Raw genomic sequence first — 13,943 nt, 5'->3', positions numbered from 1 at the left:
TAACGTTTGGCCCTTTGTTGCTGCTGGCTGCTCTGGCGCGCCTTCCCTCACTCTGGCCCTGGAACCCGCTTCTGTCTCAGGGTCCCCAAATCTGGCGAGCGCGCTGGGGGCATGCATTAGTTCCTGATCGAAGATCTAAACCCACTGTTCCGGGCAGAGGCACACGCTGCACGCTTTGCTGACACCCTGTAGCCACCCTGACTCAGGCGCACAACCACGAAGCACACAAGCGTGGAGTCACAATGACATGCGCCCGCGAGCTCTTTGGGAAGGCAACCCTTGCTAGGAGATCCCCTAGGGAGCGCCCACTAGACTCCCAGGGCTGTGGCACCCCCTCCACCCGGGTGCGACACCCACCTCAGTGATGATGGTGGATAGGTACGTGTCCTGGCTGTACTCCCAGCCGTCCAGACAGGGCTCCAACTCCACCTGACTCAAATTCACGTCTCTCCCGGGCACCAGCCCCATGGCCGAGAAATTGGTCAACGCCACGAGCTGGTAGCGCCGGCACTTTCTGGGCACCTCTTGGCCGTTCTGTATTTGCATTGGAATACTGTGGTTGCGCCACTCACTGCTCAGGTTTGCTGAGTCTGGCACCCGGCAGTGGTGCTCGGGGATCCCCGCCAGAAACACTATGGACATGCTATTGAAGCCATTGGGAATGATGCTGGCGCTGAGTAGGAAGAAGATGAGGCGTTGAAAGGGTCCCCACTCTCCCAGGAAGGCTGTCACCTCGTCGTAGTCCCGCATGTCTCAGCTCCTCGTAGATAGAAGGTTTCCCCAGGGGAAAGATGAGAAGACCGATGACTGAAGCCCCGCAGTGGGGTAAGGAGGGAGGGTTGGGGGAGTTAGTGAGGCGGGGCTTCCCCAATCTGCTCCTTCCTTCACTCCCTCCCCTTGCGCGGCCCTCGACACTGGAAAGTAGGATTGGTCGATTGCAGCTCTGAGTTCTCTTTGTCCCGCCCCTTCCCACAGGATAGGGGCGGGGGCAAGGTCTCTCGCTGGAGAGCTCCACTTGCTCTGACCTTAGTAGAACAGTTTCAGGTCAACGAGAATGTGGTCACATGTGGAGGTGTGTGAAGGTTATAATTTTCTTTAGGGTCTAAGAGAGGGAAGGAGCTTAGGGAATTTAAGTGGTCAATGACCCACCTGCTCACCCGTCTCCTAAAAGGCAGAAGGGCTTTGGGCAGCGTGCGCAGATCAAGGGAACGATTCAATACAGTTGTTCTCGGCCAGACACACCACAGCCAAAATATTGACTTATATTTTGGGTAACACACTTTCAAAACAATATCGAGAAACTAATTCGTATCCAGAGAAGGACAACACTGATGGGGACTGGAGATCATAGAATGATCTATTGAAAGAAGTTGGGCTGTAGGACGGCAGTTTAACACGGAAAAGGGTGGAGAAAGAGAGAAATAATCGCTACCTTCAAGTATTTGAAAGGTTATGGTGCAGAAAAGAGATTAGAATTGTTCGGCTTGTCCCTGGAGGGGTACAATACATGGAAATTGAAAGGAGACTAATTTGGGGAAGGAATACAGGGAAGAACGTTTTAAATAAAGATATTCAAGAACGTGAGTTCCCTGTCATTGTAGGTATTCAAGCAGAGGCTGTATATGATTTTTATAGGTTAATCGGTTAATCAGGTAAGGAGTTTGAAGTTTCTTCCGATTCTGATTGTGTGGTTCTAATAAGATTTTGTTACAAAGAGACAATAGAGGACTGTATAATTTGGGAGATGCCTCTTTAGAGGGTTCACCTTCTGAAGCATCATTGCCTGAAAGAGACTCTGGGACCCCAGGCAGCAAATTTTTGTTTTCTGTCAGACAGTCCTTGATATATCTTTCTTCCTCATACACATCATATTGTTTTCTTGTTCCTATTTCTTTGGGAACATTAGGGTAGGTCTGCAAAGTGCCCATGTAGTTATATAGCCAGAGAATGATCCTCAGCCCAGAGAAGTCCCCAAGTCCTGGAGAGTACTTCTTCCTCCTTTGTTCCTCAGCACATTTATTCCCAAGTGAAGGGAATGCTCTTTGGGATGATGATGGGATGAGACTGCAAATCACAGAGAATTGTAGGTGTGTAAGCTTGAAGTGGAGACTGCTCAGAAAGCTCAGAAATTTTCTCAAGTGTTTTAATTTTTTGGGGATTCAGTTTAAGTTGGGCCAAGCCAACATAATAAACAGTTCTACAAACTACAATATTTCAAAACAAGAAAAAATAACAATAAAATTCATCTGGAAGGACAAAAGGCCAAGAATATTGAGGGAATTAATTAAGAAAATATGAAGGAAGGTGGTTTAGCTGTACTAGATCTCAAACTGTATGATAAAGTGGCAACCATCAAAACAATCTGCTACTGGCTAAGAAATAGTGTAGTGGATCAATGGAATAGATTAGGCACTCAGCATCTAGTATTAAATAACCATTGTAATCCAATGCTTGACAAATCCAAAAATCTAAACTTTTGGAAGAAGAATTTACTATTTGACAAAAAACTGCTGGGAAAACTTGAAAAGAATATGGGAAAAACTAGGTATAGACTAACAACTCATGCCAGAAAGTCAATTTGGATACATGATTTATATAACTAAATGGGGACACCATAAACAAATTAGGGGATGGAATAGTTTACTTATCAGATTGATGACTAAGGGAAGAATTTATGACAAAACAGAACATGGAGAACATTCTGAGATGTAAAATAGATAATTTTGACTACAATGAATTAAAGAGATTTTGCACAAACAAAACTAATGCAACCAAGATTAGAAGGAAAACAACAAACTGGGAAAATTTTATTAAAGTACATGTCTCTGACAAAGGTCTAATTTCTTAGATACCTAGAGAACTGAGTCAAGTGAAACAGAGCATTCCCCAATGGACAAATGGTCAGAGGATATGAACAGGTAATTCTCAGATGAAGAAATTAAAACCATCTTTATTCATATGAAAAAATGATCTAAATCCATTTGGGGAAACAATTTGGAACCATGCCCAAAAGGGTCATAAAACTGGGCATACCCTTTGACTCTGCAACACCATTATTAGTCTGTATACCACAAACAGATCAAAGGTAGGGAAAAATTATCTACTTGTACAAAAATATTTATACCAGCTCTTTTGTGGTTCCCATCAATTAGGGAATGTCTGAACAAATTGTGGCATATAACTGCAATGGAATATTATTGTGTCATATGAAATGATGAACAAGATTATCACAAAAAAACCTTGAAAAACTTATATGAAATGATAGCAAGTGAAGTGAGTGGAACCAGGGGAACACTATAAACAGTTATAGCAATAATGCACGATGATCCACTGTTAATAACTTAGTTTTTATCATCTGTGCAAGGATCCAAGAGACTCATGATAAAAAAAAAGGCTATCCACCTGCTATAGAAGGTACTGCTAGAATCTGATTGCAGATTGCATACTATTTTCACTTTATTTCCTCCACGAAATTTTCTCTAGTGCAAACAATGTCTCCTAGTACAACATGATAAACATGGAAATATGCATTGTATGATAACACAAATACAACCTATATCATATTACCTGCCATCTTTGGGAGAGGGGAAAGGTGGGAGGGAGGGAGAGAACATGGATTGTAGAATGCCAAAAATTATTATTAAAATTGTATTAACATGTAATCTGGAAAAAATGAAAAAATTTCTTCACAAGACAAAAAAAAAGAAAGATGAGTTCAAAATTTGACTCAGGAACTTAAAATTTGTTTAAAAACTTGTTAAAAAGTTAAGTGAGCAAGTCACTTAACCTCTATCTACCTCAGTTTCCTCTTTTGCAAAATGGGATAGTGATTATAGCACCTATCTCCCAAGGTTGTTAAGGTAAGCTGAGACATTATTTATAAAGCATTTTGCAAACCTTAAACTGCTATATAAATGCTATTGGAGTCTAAGGACATTTCCCACTCCAAAGTAGTCTGAGGATATATTTCAGGAGGTTCATGAACTTGGTTAGGGAAAAATTGCATCTTTATTTCAATGTAATTTATTTCCTTTGTAATCCTTTGTATTTTATTTTATGCATTTAAAAACATTATTTCATGGGACTATCAAAGCAGATTAGGATATATAAAAGGTTAAATAATCCTGGTTTATGCTTCAGAATCTCCAGCCATGCCTCAGTCCTTAGAAAACTGGTTAGTTTAGGAATTAGTGGAGATATATGTTATTCAAGGTCACAGTGAAATGAAGCATTGCCTGGAGACTTCTCTTAATCCAAAGGATTTGTAAAGTGAGTGATTTATTAGATCTATCCTTTAAACAGTTTTGTTGCGTAAGATGCAAAACAAGTTATAATTGTTCAGTGTTTTCTGAGTTTTCTGAAGAATGACTACCATTAGTTTCTTCCAGGTCTTTCCCCTGACAGCTCCCCTAAATCCTATCCTCTGTTGGTCTAGGCATGTTTTGAGAATGTTGGGGGCAAGGGGCAGTGTAAGGAGCTGGCATCTCTTCTTCTGAATATACCATCATCCTCTGGGCTAAGTGAAGAAGAACTAATTAAAATGCGTCCTGATGGGATAGCAGCTACATCTTGCAAACTTGCCCCTACTTGCTTGTTTACCCATTGGCAAACTTCTTCTTTCTTCAAATCCATTCATTAATCCTTTATGCTTCTCTTTGTTAGCCTTTGTTCTATTTTTCAGACTCTAGAGACACCAATTTTTTCCACCATCAGAGAGAGAAGTCCTATTGGTATGAAATCACATGTAGTTTGCTTTCTCCTGTCCCTCATTTGTTGTCTATCCCATTAGACTACAAACTCTTTGAGAAAAGGGACAGTCTTTTGCCTTTCTTTGTATCACTAGCCCTTAGCACAGTGCCTGGCACATAGCAGACATGTAAGAAATGTTTATTGACTGTGTAATAATAAAAATTTGAATTCCTTTATTATTTGGGGTTCAGGGCTGTTTCTCCTAGTTAGGAGGTTATTTGGCTGGCTGAAACCTGTCCCAAGGGATGTTTCATTTACAAAGTAAGAAGCCAAAAGAGAGTCAAGGCAACATAATTTCATTTGCTTTATTTGTGGAAAGATTCCAACTGACTAGCACACTGTGTATCTTTGTAACATGTAAATCTTCCCTCTTATTCAGCCTATTGTGAATCCCTTAAAGTAGTTTATTCTGTAACTTTACTTAGTTTACCTAAAGCTGTCAATTTAACAAAGTGTACTTTTGTTAAGGATGTATGAGATTAAGATTCTTGCAAACTAAGTCTGTTTAATTTCTATGGCCTTAGAGGAGGTATGAGATTGCTGTATGATCATAAATTCTTTCTCAGAGGACAGCTAGGTAGCATAGTGGATAGAGTACCAGACATAGAGTTGGGAGTACTTGGGTTTAAATCTGGTCTCACATACTTTCTAGCTGTGTGATTCTGGGCAAGTCATTTAACCACAATTGCTTATCCCTTACTGCTCCTCTATCTTAGAACAGAAACTAAGACAGAAAAGAAGTATAAACACATGCACAGTATTTATATACATTATTGTAAAAATATATTTCTCTGATGTAATTGGAAACTATATAAGATATATTAGAACTCTAATTGGGGTTCAGAGTTATTTTTCTGAGTTCTGAATGGGCTTAAACACAATAAAACCTATGTTTTAACCTCTGGAACTTCTGCTTTGTGATTGTAAGAGAGATACGTAGTAGCAGTTAAATATCACATAAATTTAGTAGGAATATTTTTCCCATAACAACTGACTGGATGGCTTGAGAGACTGACTGTGTGTCAGGGAGGCAGAAAGCAAGGGAAAGAGAGTTTGAGGTTATTACTTTTCCTATATCCTGCTTCCCAACTGGGAAGTTTCCTTTCACTTAAGTAGTATGCATGTGTGCTCCCCTTCTCCCAACCCCCTCTCCCCCCAGTCCAAATGTTTCATTAACTGAGAAGGAAGAGCCCTTTTTGTTAGACTTGTCATCTGAGGTAGCCTCTATGTCTCCTACCTGTGGAAGACATTCTGCTTCCTTGAGGATGACTTCTCAATAAGGGCTCTGTTTAAGAGCACACAGCCCTGGAACCTTACCCCGAAGGCAGAGGGACTAACAGAGACTTGCCTTCTTCAGTTGTTTTTAAAAATTATGAATAAAGCGTTCTTGTCATGTATAAATAAATAAATAACAGCCTGAGAAATTAGATCTCTGGATAGGACTGACTGGGATCTGGTTCTCAAAAGACCTAAAATAGTCTGTGGTTATTCGTTTTTCTAGGTAGCTTGGTAGAGGCACAGTGGATGGAGTGCTGACCCGAAGTTCGGAAAAATCTTCCTCAGGCACTTGCTAGTTGTGTGAGGCCGGCAGTCCCTGTTTACCTCAGCTCCTGACCTGTAAAATGAATAGGAGAAGAAAATGGCAAACCACTCCAATATGTTTGCCAAGAAAACCCCAAATGGGGTCACAAAGTCAGACATGACTGAAATGCCTCAATGATATAAGTTTTGAGAAACGCCAGGGCAATTTAGGAAAGAGGTCAAAGCTAAGACCAGCAGATGGCAGTAGAGCATTGCTCAATAGAGATATAGTCTGCAGTGGAAAAGCCTAGACAGCAGTCATTTCTACAATGGGCTACAACAAATTGATCTGTTAGCTCTTCTTCGATTTTATTATTTCAGGTGTCGTCCCCCTGCCTTCCCACTGTGCTAAGTGCCCAGGATGCAAAGACAAAGGTCTCTGCCCCTAAGGAGCTCACAGTTCTTAGGAAGGAGGTGGCATGAAAACTATGTACAAATACAGGATAAAACGGAAATAATCAATATAGTTAATGCACTAGAATTAACTTTGATTGCGAAAGACTTCATGTAGAAGAGGAGATTTTGTCTGGGACTTGAAGGAAACCAGGGAATATAGAAGGTGTAGATCAAGAGGATGAACATTCCAGGCAATTGGAGACAGCCCAGAGGCAAGACATGGAATAACTCAGTGTCCCTGGACCACAGAGTGTGTATTGGGCGGATATAACATATAAAAAGACTGGGGAGGTGTGTAGGGGCATTTAAGGAAGGCTTTGAATGCCAAGGACATCATGATATCACCAGAAGTCATTCATTGGTTGCTCTCACTTGGTGGTAGAATGTTTATTGGAGGAAGTGACATTTATTGCCATTTATTTTGTTTGATTTCACATTTTGTCTTTAACTATGTGGATTGCAACAAGATGTAGCAAGTCTTCAATGAGGTGGGAGTACCAAATCATCTACTTTTCTTCTGTGGAACCCGTATGTGGGCCAAGAGGCAACACTTAAAACTGAAGATGGAACTAGTTTAAGATAGAGAAAGAAGTACTATGAAGCTGTATATTATTCCTTACTTATTTCACTTAGATGCAGAGTATATCATGAAAAATGCCAGGTTGGATGAATCAAAAGCCAGAATTAATGTTATTGGAAGAAATATCAATAATCTCAGATATGTAGATAATACCACTCTGATGGCAGAAAGTGAAGAAGAATGAAGAAGCCTCCTGATGATAGTGAAAGAGGAGAGTAGAAAAGTCAACTTGAAGCTTAGCATTAAACAAAACAAAACAAAACAAATTAACATCATGGCAAATAATCTCATTACTTCCTAGCAAATAGGAGGAAAAATGGAAGTAGTGGTAGATTTTGTATTCTTGGTCTCAAAGATCACTGCAGACAGCAACTACAGTCATGAAATTAAAAGATGCTTTCTCCCTGGAAGGAATGCTATGGTATAGATGGATAGCAAACTAAAAAGCAGAGATATCACCTGACAAAGGTCTGTATAAGTCAAGCTATGGTTTTTCCAGGAGCAATGTATGATTATGACAATTGGATTATAAGGAAAGCTGAGGCACCACAGAATCAATGCTTTTGAACTGCAGGGTTGGAAAAGACTTTTGAGAGTCCCTTGCACAGCAAGATCAGTTAAGTCAATGCTTAAAGTAATTAATTCAGATTATTCATTGGAAAAACAAATACTGAAGCTTAAATACTTTTGCCACATATTGAGAAGACAAGACTTATAGGAAAGATCTTGATGTTGGGAAAGGCTGAAAGAAAAAGCAGGCACATGACAGAGGATGAGAGAGGGAGTATCATGGAAACAATGAATATGAGTTTGGACAAACTTCAGGAGATAGTAGTAGAGGATAGAAAGTCCTGGTCCATGGTCATGATCTAAACAACAACCACAAGAAGAGCAATGTCTCTGAGTCAGCCCAACTTTTTGTCTGTGAGGGTCTGTGGATTTTCCAAATTTATTGCTGTGTCTCACACCTCTCACAGTATGGACACCTACATATTCTCTTGGCTAGCTAAATCATTTTTATATGCCTTCATACTGACAAGTCTAGATTATTAGAGAAGGAACAACTTTACATAGTTATGTTCAAATATTCTCAAGGTTCTTGAAGATAACCTTGGTGTGGAGGGATGTATTTTCCCTTCTTACCACCTCAGTTTTGGGGCTCCCTCAGACATGCTTCTATTCAGACAAACCAGACAGTCACTATGATGACACTTAGAAAAGCCCCAAACAACTCTTACTTTATGTCAGTAACAATTCTAAGAGAGAAGGACAAGCTTAGGTAAATGGAGTTAAGTGACTTCTCCAGGGTCACACAGCTAGGAAGTATGTGAGGTCATATTTGAACCTGGGTCCCCCTGACTCTAGGCCTGGCATTCTATCTATTGTGCCACCTAGGTGCCCCAATGATAATACTTTTATTATTATTTTTTAATTTTTAAAAACATTTCTCCATGTTTACATGATACCTTTTCTTTCCTTCCCCTCTTCCTCGCCTCCTCCCAGAGCTGTCAAGCAATTCTACTGGGTTATACAAATGTTATAACTTGATACCTATTTCCATATTATTCATGTTTGCAATACAGCAGTCTTTTGAAACCAAAATCCCAAATTGTGCACCCATATAAACAAATGATAAATCATATGTTTTTCTTCTATGTTTCTTTCTCTTGATGTGGATAGCATTCTTTCTTATAAGTCCTTCATAATTGTCCTGGATCATTGCATTGCAATAGTAGCAAAGTTCATTCAATTTTTCTACAATGTTTCACTTTCTGTCTTCAATGTTCTGGTTCTGCTCATTTCCCTCTGAATTAGTTCATGGAGGTTCTTCCAGTTCATATAGAAATCCTCCAGTTCATCATTCCTTATAGCACTATAGTATTCCATCACCGCCATAGACCACAATTTATTTAGCCATCCCCCAATCGAGGGACACCCTCCCATTTTCCTTTTTTTTTTTTGCCACCACGGAGTGTGGCTATGGATATTTTTGTACAACCCTTTTTTATTATCTCTTTGGGGTACAAACCTAGTAGTGGTGTTGCTGGATCATAGGGCATGCATTTTTTTTAAACCCTTACTTTCCATCTTGGAATCAATATTGTGTATTGGTTCCAAGGCAGAAGAGTGGTAAGGGCTAGGCAATGGGGGTTAAGTGACTTGCCCAGGGTCACACAGCTGGGAAGTGTCTGAGCCCAGATTTGAACCCAGGAACTCCTGTCTCTAGGTCTGGCTCTCAATCCACTGAGCCACCCAGCTGCTCCCCATGCATTCTTTTAAAGTCCTTTGGGCATAATTCCAAATTGCCTAAGGATGATACTTTTAAATCTCAGACATAACCACCTACTTATCACTAAGGCACAAGAGAAAATAATTTTACTACAAGTACTTATACATTAAAGGGAATGTAGGAATAATAAATATATTACAGAATCCATGTGTAAATCTAGGTCATGCTGTCCATCAATGCACTCAGAATCTATGGGGTAGAGTGGTTACATATAATTTATCATATTAAGGAAAGGTTCAATTATCCTTATATTACCTAGTATTAAAAAAAATAGAAAATGGTTGTTGGATTTTGACCAAAAAAAATTTTTTTTAGTACCTATTAATATGTGTTGTTTCAATGATTTGTATCAACATGATGTATTATATTTATAATCGTCTATATATTGAGTTACTATTGCATTTCCAACTTCATCAAAATAAATATTCTTTTTTATATCTATTTTTTACTTAAAATGTTTATATCAATGTTCATTAGGGATATTGATTTATAAGTTGCTTTCCTTTTACGTATCCCAGGAAGAAATAGGAAAGCTCCATATTTTTCCCATCATTGTTCATGTACTATTGGAATTAATTATTCTTTGAATTTTTGAGTGACTTCACTTGTAAATCTTTCCGGCCCAGTAGTTTTTTTTTTTTAAATTTAGAAGTTCATTTGTAGCTCTTTTTGTTTCTGATTCTGTTACTAAATGATATAGTCTATTTCTTCTTGAATATTTTATATTTTTGTAAATCTCTAGTAGTCAGTTTTGTTAGCATAATACTTTCTGATAATTTCTTCTATTTCCTCTTTAATTGTTACTCCTTTTTTCATTTTTATATGAAGTTTGATTTTCTCTCTCCTTTAAAAATATTAACTATTTTATTATTTTTAAAAGAAAAACAGTTTCTAGTTTTAATTTTCAATTGAATTAGTAGAGTTTTTACTTCCAATTTAAAATTTTTCTTCTTTGATTTAAAGAATTTCTACCTTCTTGCCTAATTGGGAGTTTAACCTTTGTCATTCAAAGTTTTTTCGCTTAGTTTTGTTTTAACTTGTAGCCTCTCTTTTGGGGATGATCTAGGCCAGTCATGCTTCTTTCCCATCCTAGCTGTGCTTCTGACTTAGTTGCCTTTTCTTTGGAAATTTCCCCATGACTTAGAGCCTTCTCACCCTGGAACATACCCTTACTACCAGGCTCTCTTCTCCAATTGGTGATTGCCTTCCAGGATCCTCCAGTTTTGCTATAGGACCAGACTAGGCTTGCTTTTCTCTTATTGCTATGCTTCTGACTGGACTTTTCCAACATATCCTTGCTCATCTTCTCCTCCATCCAGATCTCTCTTATGGGTTGACTTCTCCCATTAAAACGTCAGCTCCCTGAGAGACTTTTTTCTTGTATTTTTATTCACCTCATTTCACTCAGTGTACAGAAAATGGGAAGCACTTGATAAATGTATATTATCTTATCGTATGCATAATTAATTGATTTGTTCTTTCTTTTGTTGGTGAAAGCATTTGGAGATATAAATAAGAATTGCTTTTCAAAAGTTTTGGTATACTCTCTCATTATTGTCATTCCTTTAACGTAATAGAACAGAAACAGACCATTTCATTTATAGATACAAGTGTCAGACAAACTCTCTCTCTTTTATCACTCTTTTCTTCCCGTTTGCAAAGAGTAGGGTGGGAGTAAATAGAGGACAAGTTACAAGAGGATAGAGGTGGAGGGAAATACACAATTAAAAAACCATTATAGCCTTTCTCTTCCCCTTGTCCTGTTTCTTATGCCAGGTATTTTACTACTTCTTCCTTTTCTTCTAATCTCCCCACCTTGTAGACATTAGAATGTGTTTTGATTATGATTATCCCCTTACCTCTACTATGTTTCATCTGAAACCCTTCTCTCCCTTTCTCTTGTCATTGTCCATCCCCTGGTTGAGTTTAAATAATAGCTATGTGATGTTCTCTTAACTCCCTCCTCTCTTGCCCTCCCTTTCTCTCTGTCTCTCTCTCATTGTGTTCTATAAGTGAAGTTTGCCTGTCTATTTCCTCTCATTCATTTAGAAAAACTCTTCACCTTATGTGATAGCAATTTGTGAAAATGAAAGAACTGGTAAATCAAAATAAGCAAGATATAGTTATATATGGACAAAGTTATACATCTATGCACATATGTATCATATTCACACAAATATATACATACATGCATGTATGCAAGCATAATTTAACAAAATGATGCTTCTCTAGTGTGAGAGGGGAGGGAGAATGGGAGATAATGTAACAAACAAATAAATTAATCAAAAAAGAAAATCAGTTCTTGTAACTGAACATAGTTAAAACAAACACATATATTTGCCATATCAAAAAAAGCACAACTACTTGGACTTAGGACCATCACCCCTCTGTCTGAAGGTGTGTGGCACCATTGATTATGAGTTCTTTGTAGCCAAGGTTGATCATTGAATGGATCAGATGATCTTAATTGGATTGTTCTTAAATTTTTTAAATATTTTTTTTTCTTTATAGTTTTCCTTGTTCTGATTCTGCTGACTTCATTCTACATTAATTCATGCAAGACTTCCCAGGTACTTCTGAAATGGTCCTTTTCATCATGTCTTATAGTACAATCTTACCACATTGCATTCATATGCCATATTTGTTCAGTCATTCTGCAATTCATGGAATTCCCTTAATTTCCAGTTTTTTGATAGAACAAAAAGATCTATAAATATTTTTGTGCAAATAAGTGTTTTTCCTCTTTCTTTGATCTCTTTGGGATATAGATTTAGTAGTGTTTTAGTTGGATCAAAGGGTATATTCAGTTTATAGATTTTGGAGGCATAGTTCCAAATTACTTTCCACAATTGCTAGACTAATTCCCAGATCCACTAACTTTTCATTATGGCACTTACCTTCCCACCACCCTTCAACAACTGTTATTTTCTTTGTCAATCTTATGGTTAAGAACTAGACTCCTGGAATTGTTTTATTTTGCATGTTTCTATTGCATTTGTGATTTGGAGCTTTTTGTAATATGGTTTGGATTTCTTCCTTTGAGAACTTACTATTCATAACTGTTGCAATAGTGTCAACTGTCTACTTAGGACTGACTGTCATATATGTATATATTCATACATATATATATTAAACTTCATTTTCTATCTTAATAATAACTCTTAATACAGAAGGAGAAAGGACTAGGCATATGGGATTAAGTGATTCACCTAGTTTCACACAAGTTTAAAGTGTTTTAGACCAGACTTAAAACCAGCTCCCCGCAACTCCAAGCCTGGCATTCTCTCTACTGTGTCACCTAGCTGCCCCTACTTCTATATATTTGAATCAGTTCCTTACAGATATTTGATATTAGATTTTTATCAGAGAAAGTTACTACAAAGAATTTTTCCATTTCACTTAACCATTTTCCTTCTAATTTTAATTGCACTGATTTTGTTTTTGCAAAACTTTTCAATTTTTTTGTGATCAAAATGATCTGTCTTGGAAGTAGCTCTGTGGATTTGAAGCCAGGCCTGGAGACAGGAAGTCCTGGGTTCAAATCTAGCAATAGACACTTCCTAGCTTGTGATCCTGGACAAGTCATTTACCTAGTTCATACTGCTCTTCTACCTTAGAACCAACATACAATATTGATTCTAAGACAGAAGTCAAAGGATTAAAAAAAAACCCAACAACTATCCATTTTGTCTTCTATAAACCTTTTTATCTATTGTCTTGTCATGGATTCTTCCTCAATATATGAAATAAGGGATTTTAAGATGCAGAGGTAGGTGAGGATGATGTCACTTAGAAGCATGGGGGACAGACTAGACAAACATAACAATAGGAGGTAGAATGTTATATGAAGAATAAGAAGGCCTGTCTGGCATGTAGACTGCATGAAGTGAGGTAATTTACAATTTGTTTGGAAAGATAACTTGGAGTTAAGTTGTTTAGGAGTTTAAATGCCAACTGTAGGAGTTTGTTTTTGATCCTAGAGGCAATAGGGAGCAATGGAAACTTATTGATAGGAGAGTGACACATATCTGTGCTTTGAGAGTTTTGTAAAGGATGGATTGGAGAGTAGGAGTGGGGTGTTAGAAATTTAAGGTAGAAAGCACCATTAGCTGTTGCAAGTGGTCCTGATGAGAGATGATGAAGCTCTGAACTAGGTTAGTGGCTGTGTGAATAGAGGGAAAAGGCTGGACAACAGAGATGCTTTAAATACTAAATGAAGAATTCAGAAGAAGGATTTGAAGGGAGAGAGCAGCAACATGTAGGGGAAACGATTTTCTATTATCTTGCACCAATTAAAGGATTCAGTCTATACCCTAGTTTGACCTAGGGAACTGGGGCAAACCATAG

General features: G+C 38.1%; 1 protein-coding gene and 1 long non-coding RNA gene across 2 annotated transcripts in view; one reads left to right on the top strand and one right to left on the bottom strand.

Moving 5' to 3' along the window:
* The window catches only part of SLC22A4 (solute carrier family 22 member 4), a 109,924-nt gene extending 109,174 nt beyond the window's left edge, over positions 1 to 750 (bottom strand). The window contains exon 1 of the mRNA XM_001366034.4: positions 358 to 750. Coding sequence (XP_001366071.1) covers positions 358 to 750 — 393 coding nt within the window. The remainder of the gene's footprint in view (positions 1 to 357) is intronic.
* Positions 693 to 13,943, top strand: part of LOC103101454 (uncharacterized) — a 29,147-nt gene continuing 15,896 nt past the window's right edge. The window contains exon 1 of the long non-coding RNA XR_457572.2: positions 693 to 825. This is a non-coding gene — a long non-coding RNA (uncharacterized LOC103101454). The remainder of the gene's footprint in view (positions 826 to 13,943) is intronic.

The sequence above is a fragment of the Monodelphis domestica genome, chromosome 1 (genome assembly GCF_027887165.1).
Source record: "Monodelphis domestica isolate mMonDom1 chromosome 1, mMonDom1.pri, whole genome shotgun sequence".
In the NCBI taxonomy this organism is placed as follows: domain Eukaryota; kingdom Metazoa; phylum Chordata; class Mammalia; order Didelphimorphia; family Didelphidae; genus Monodelphis; species Monodelphis domestica.
The sequence above is the reverse complement of the archived record's forward strand: the minus strand, read 5'-3'. Positions and strand labels throughout refer to the sequence as shown.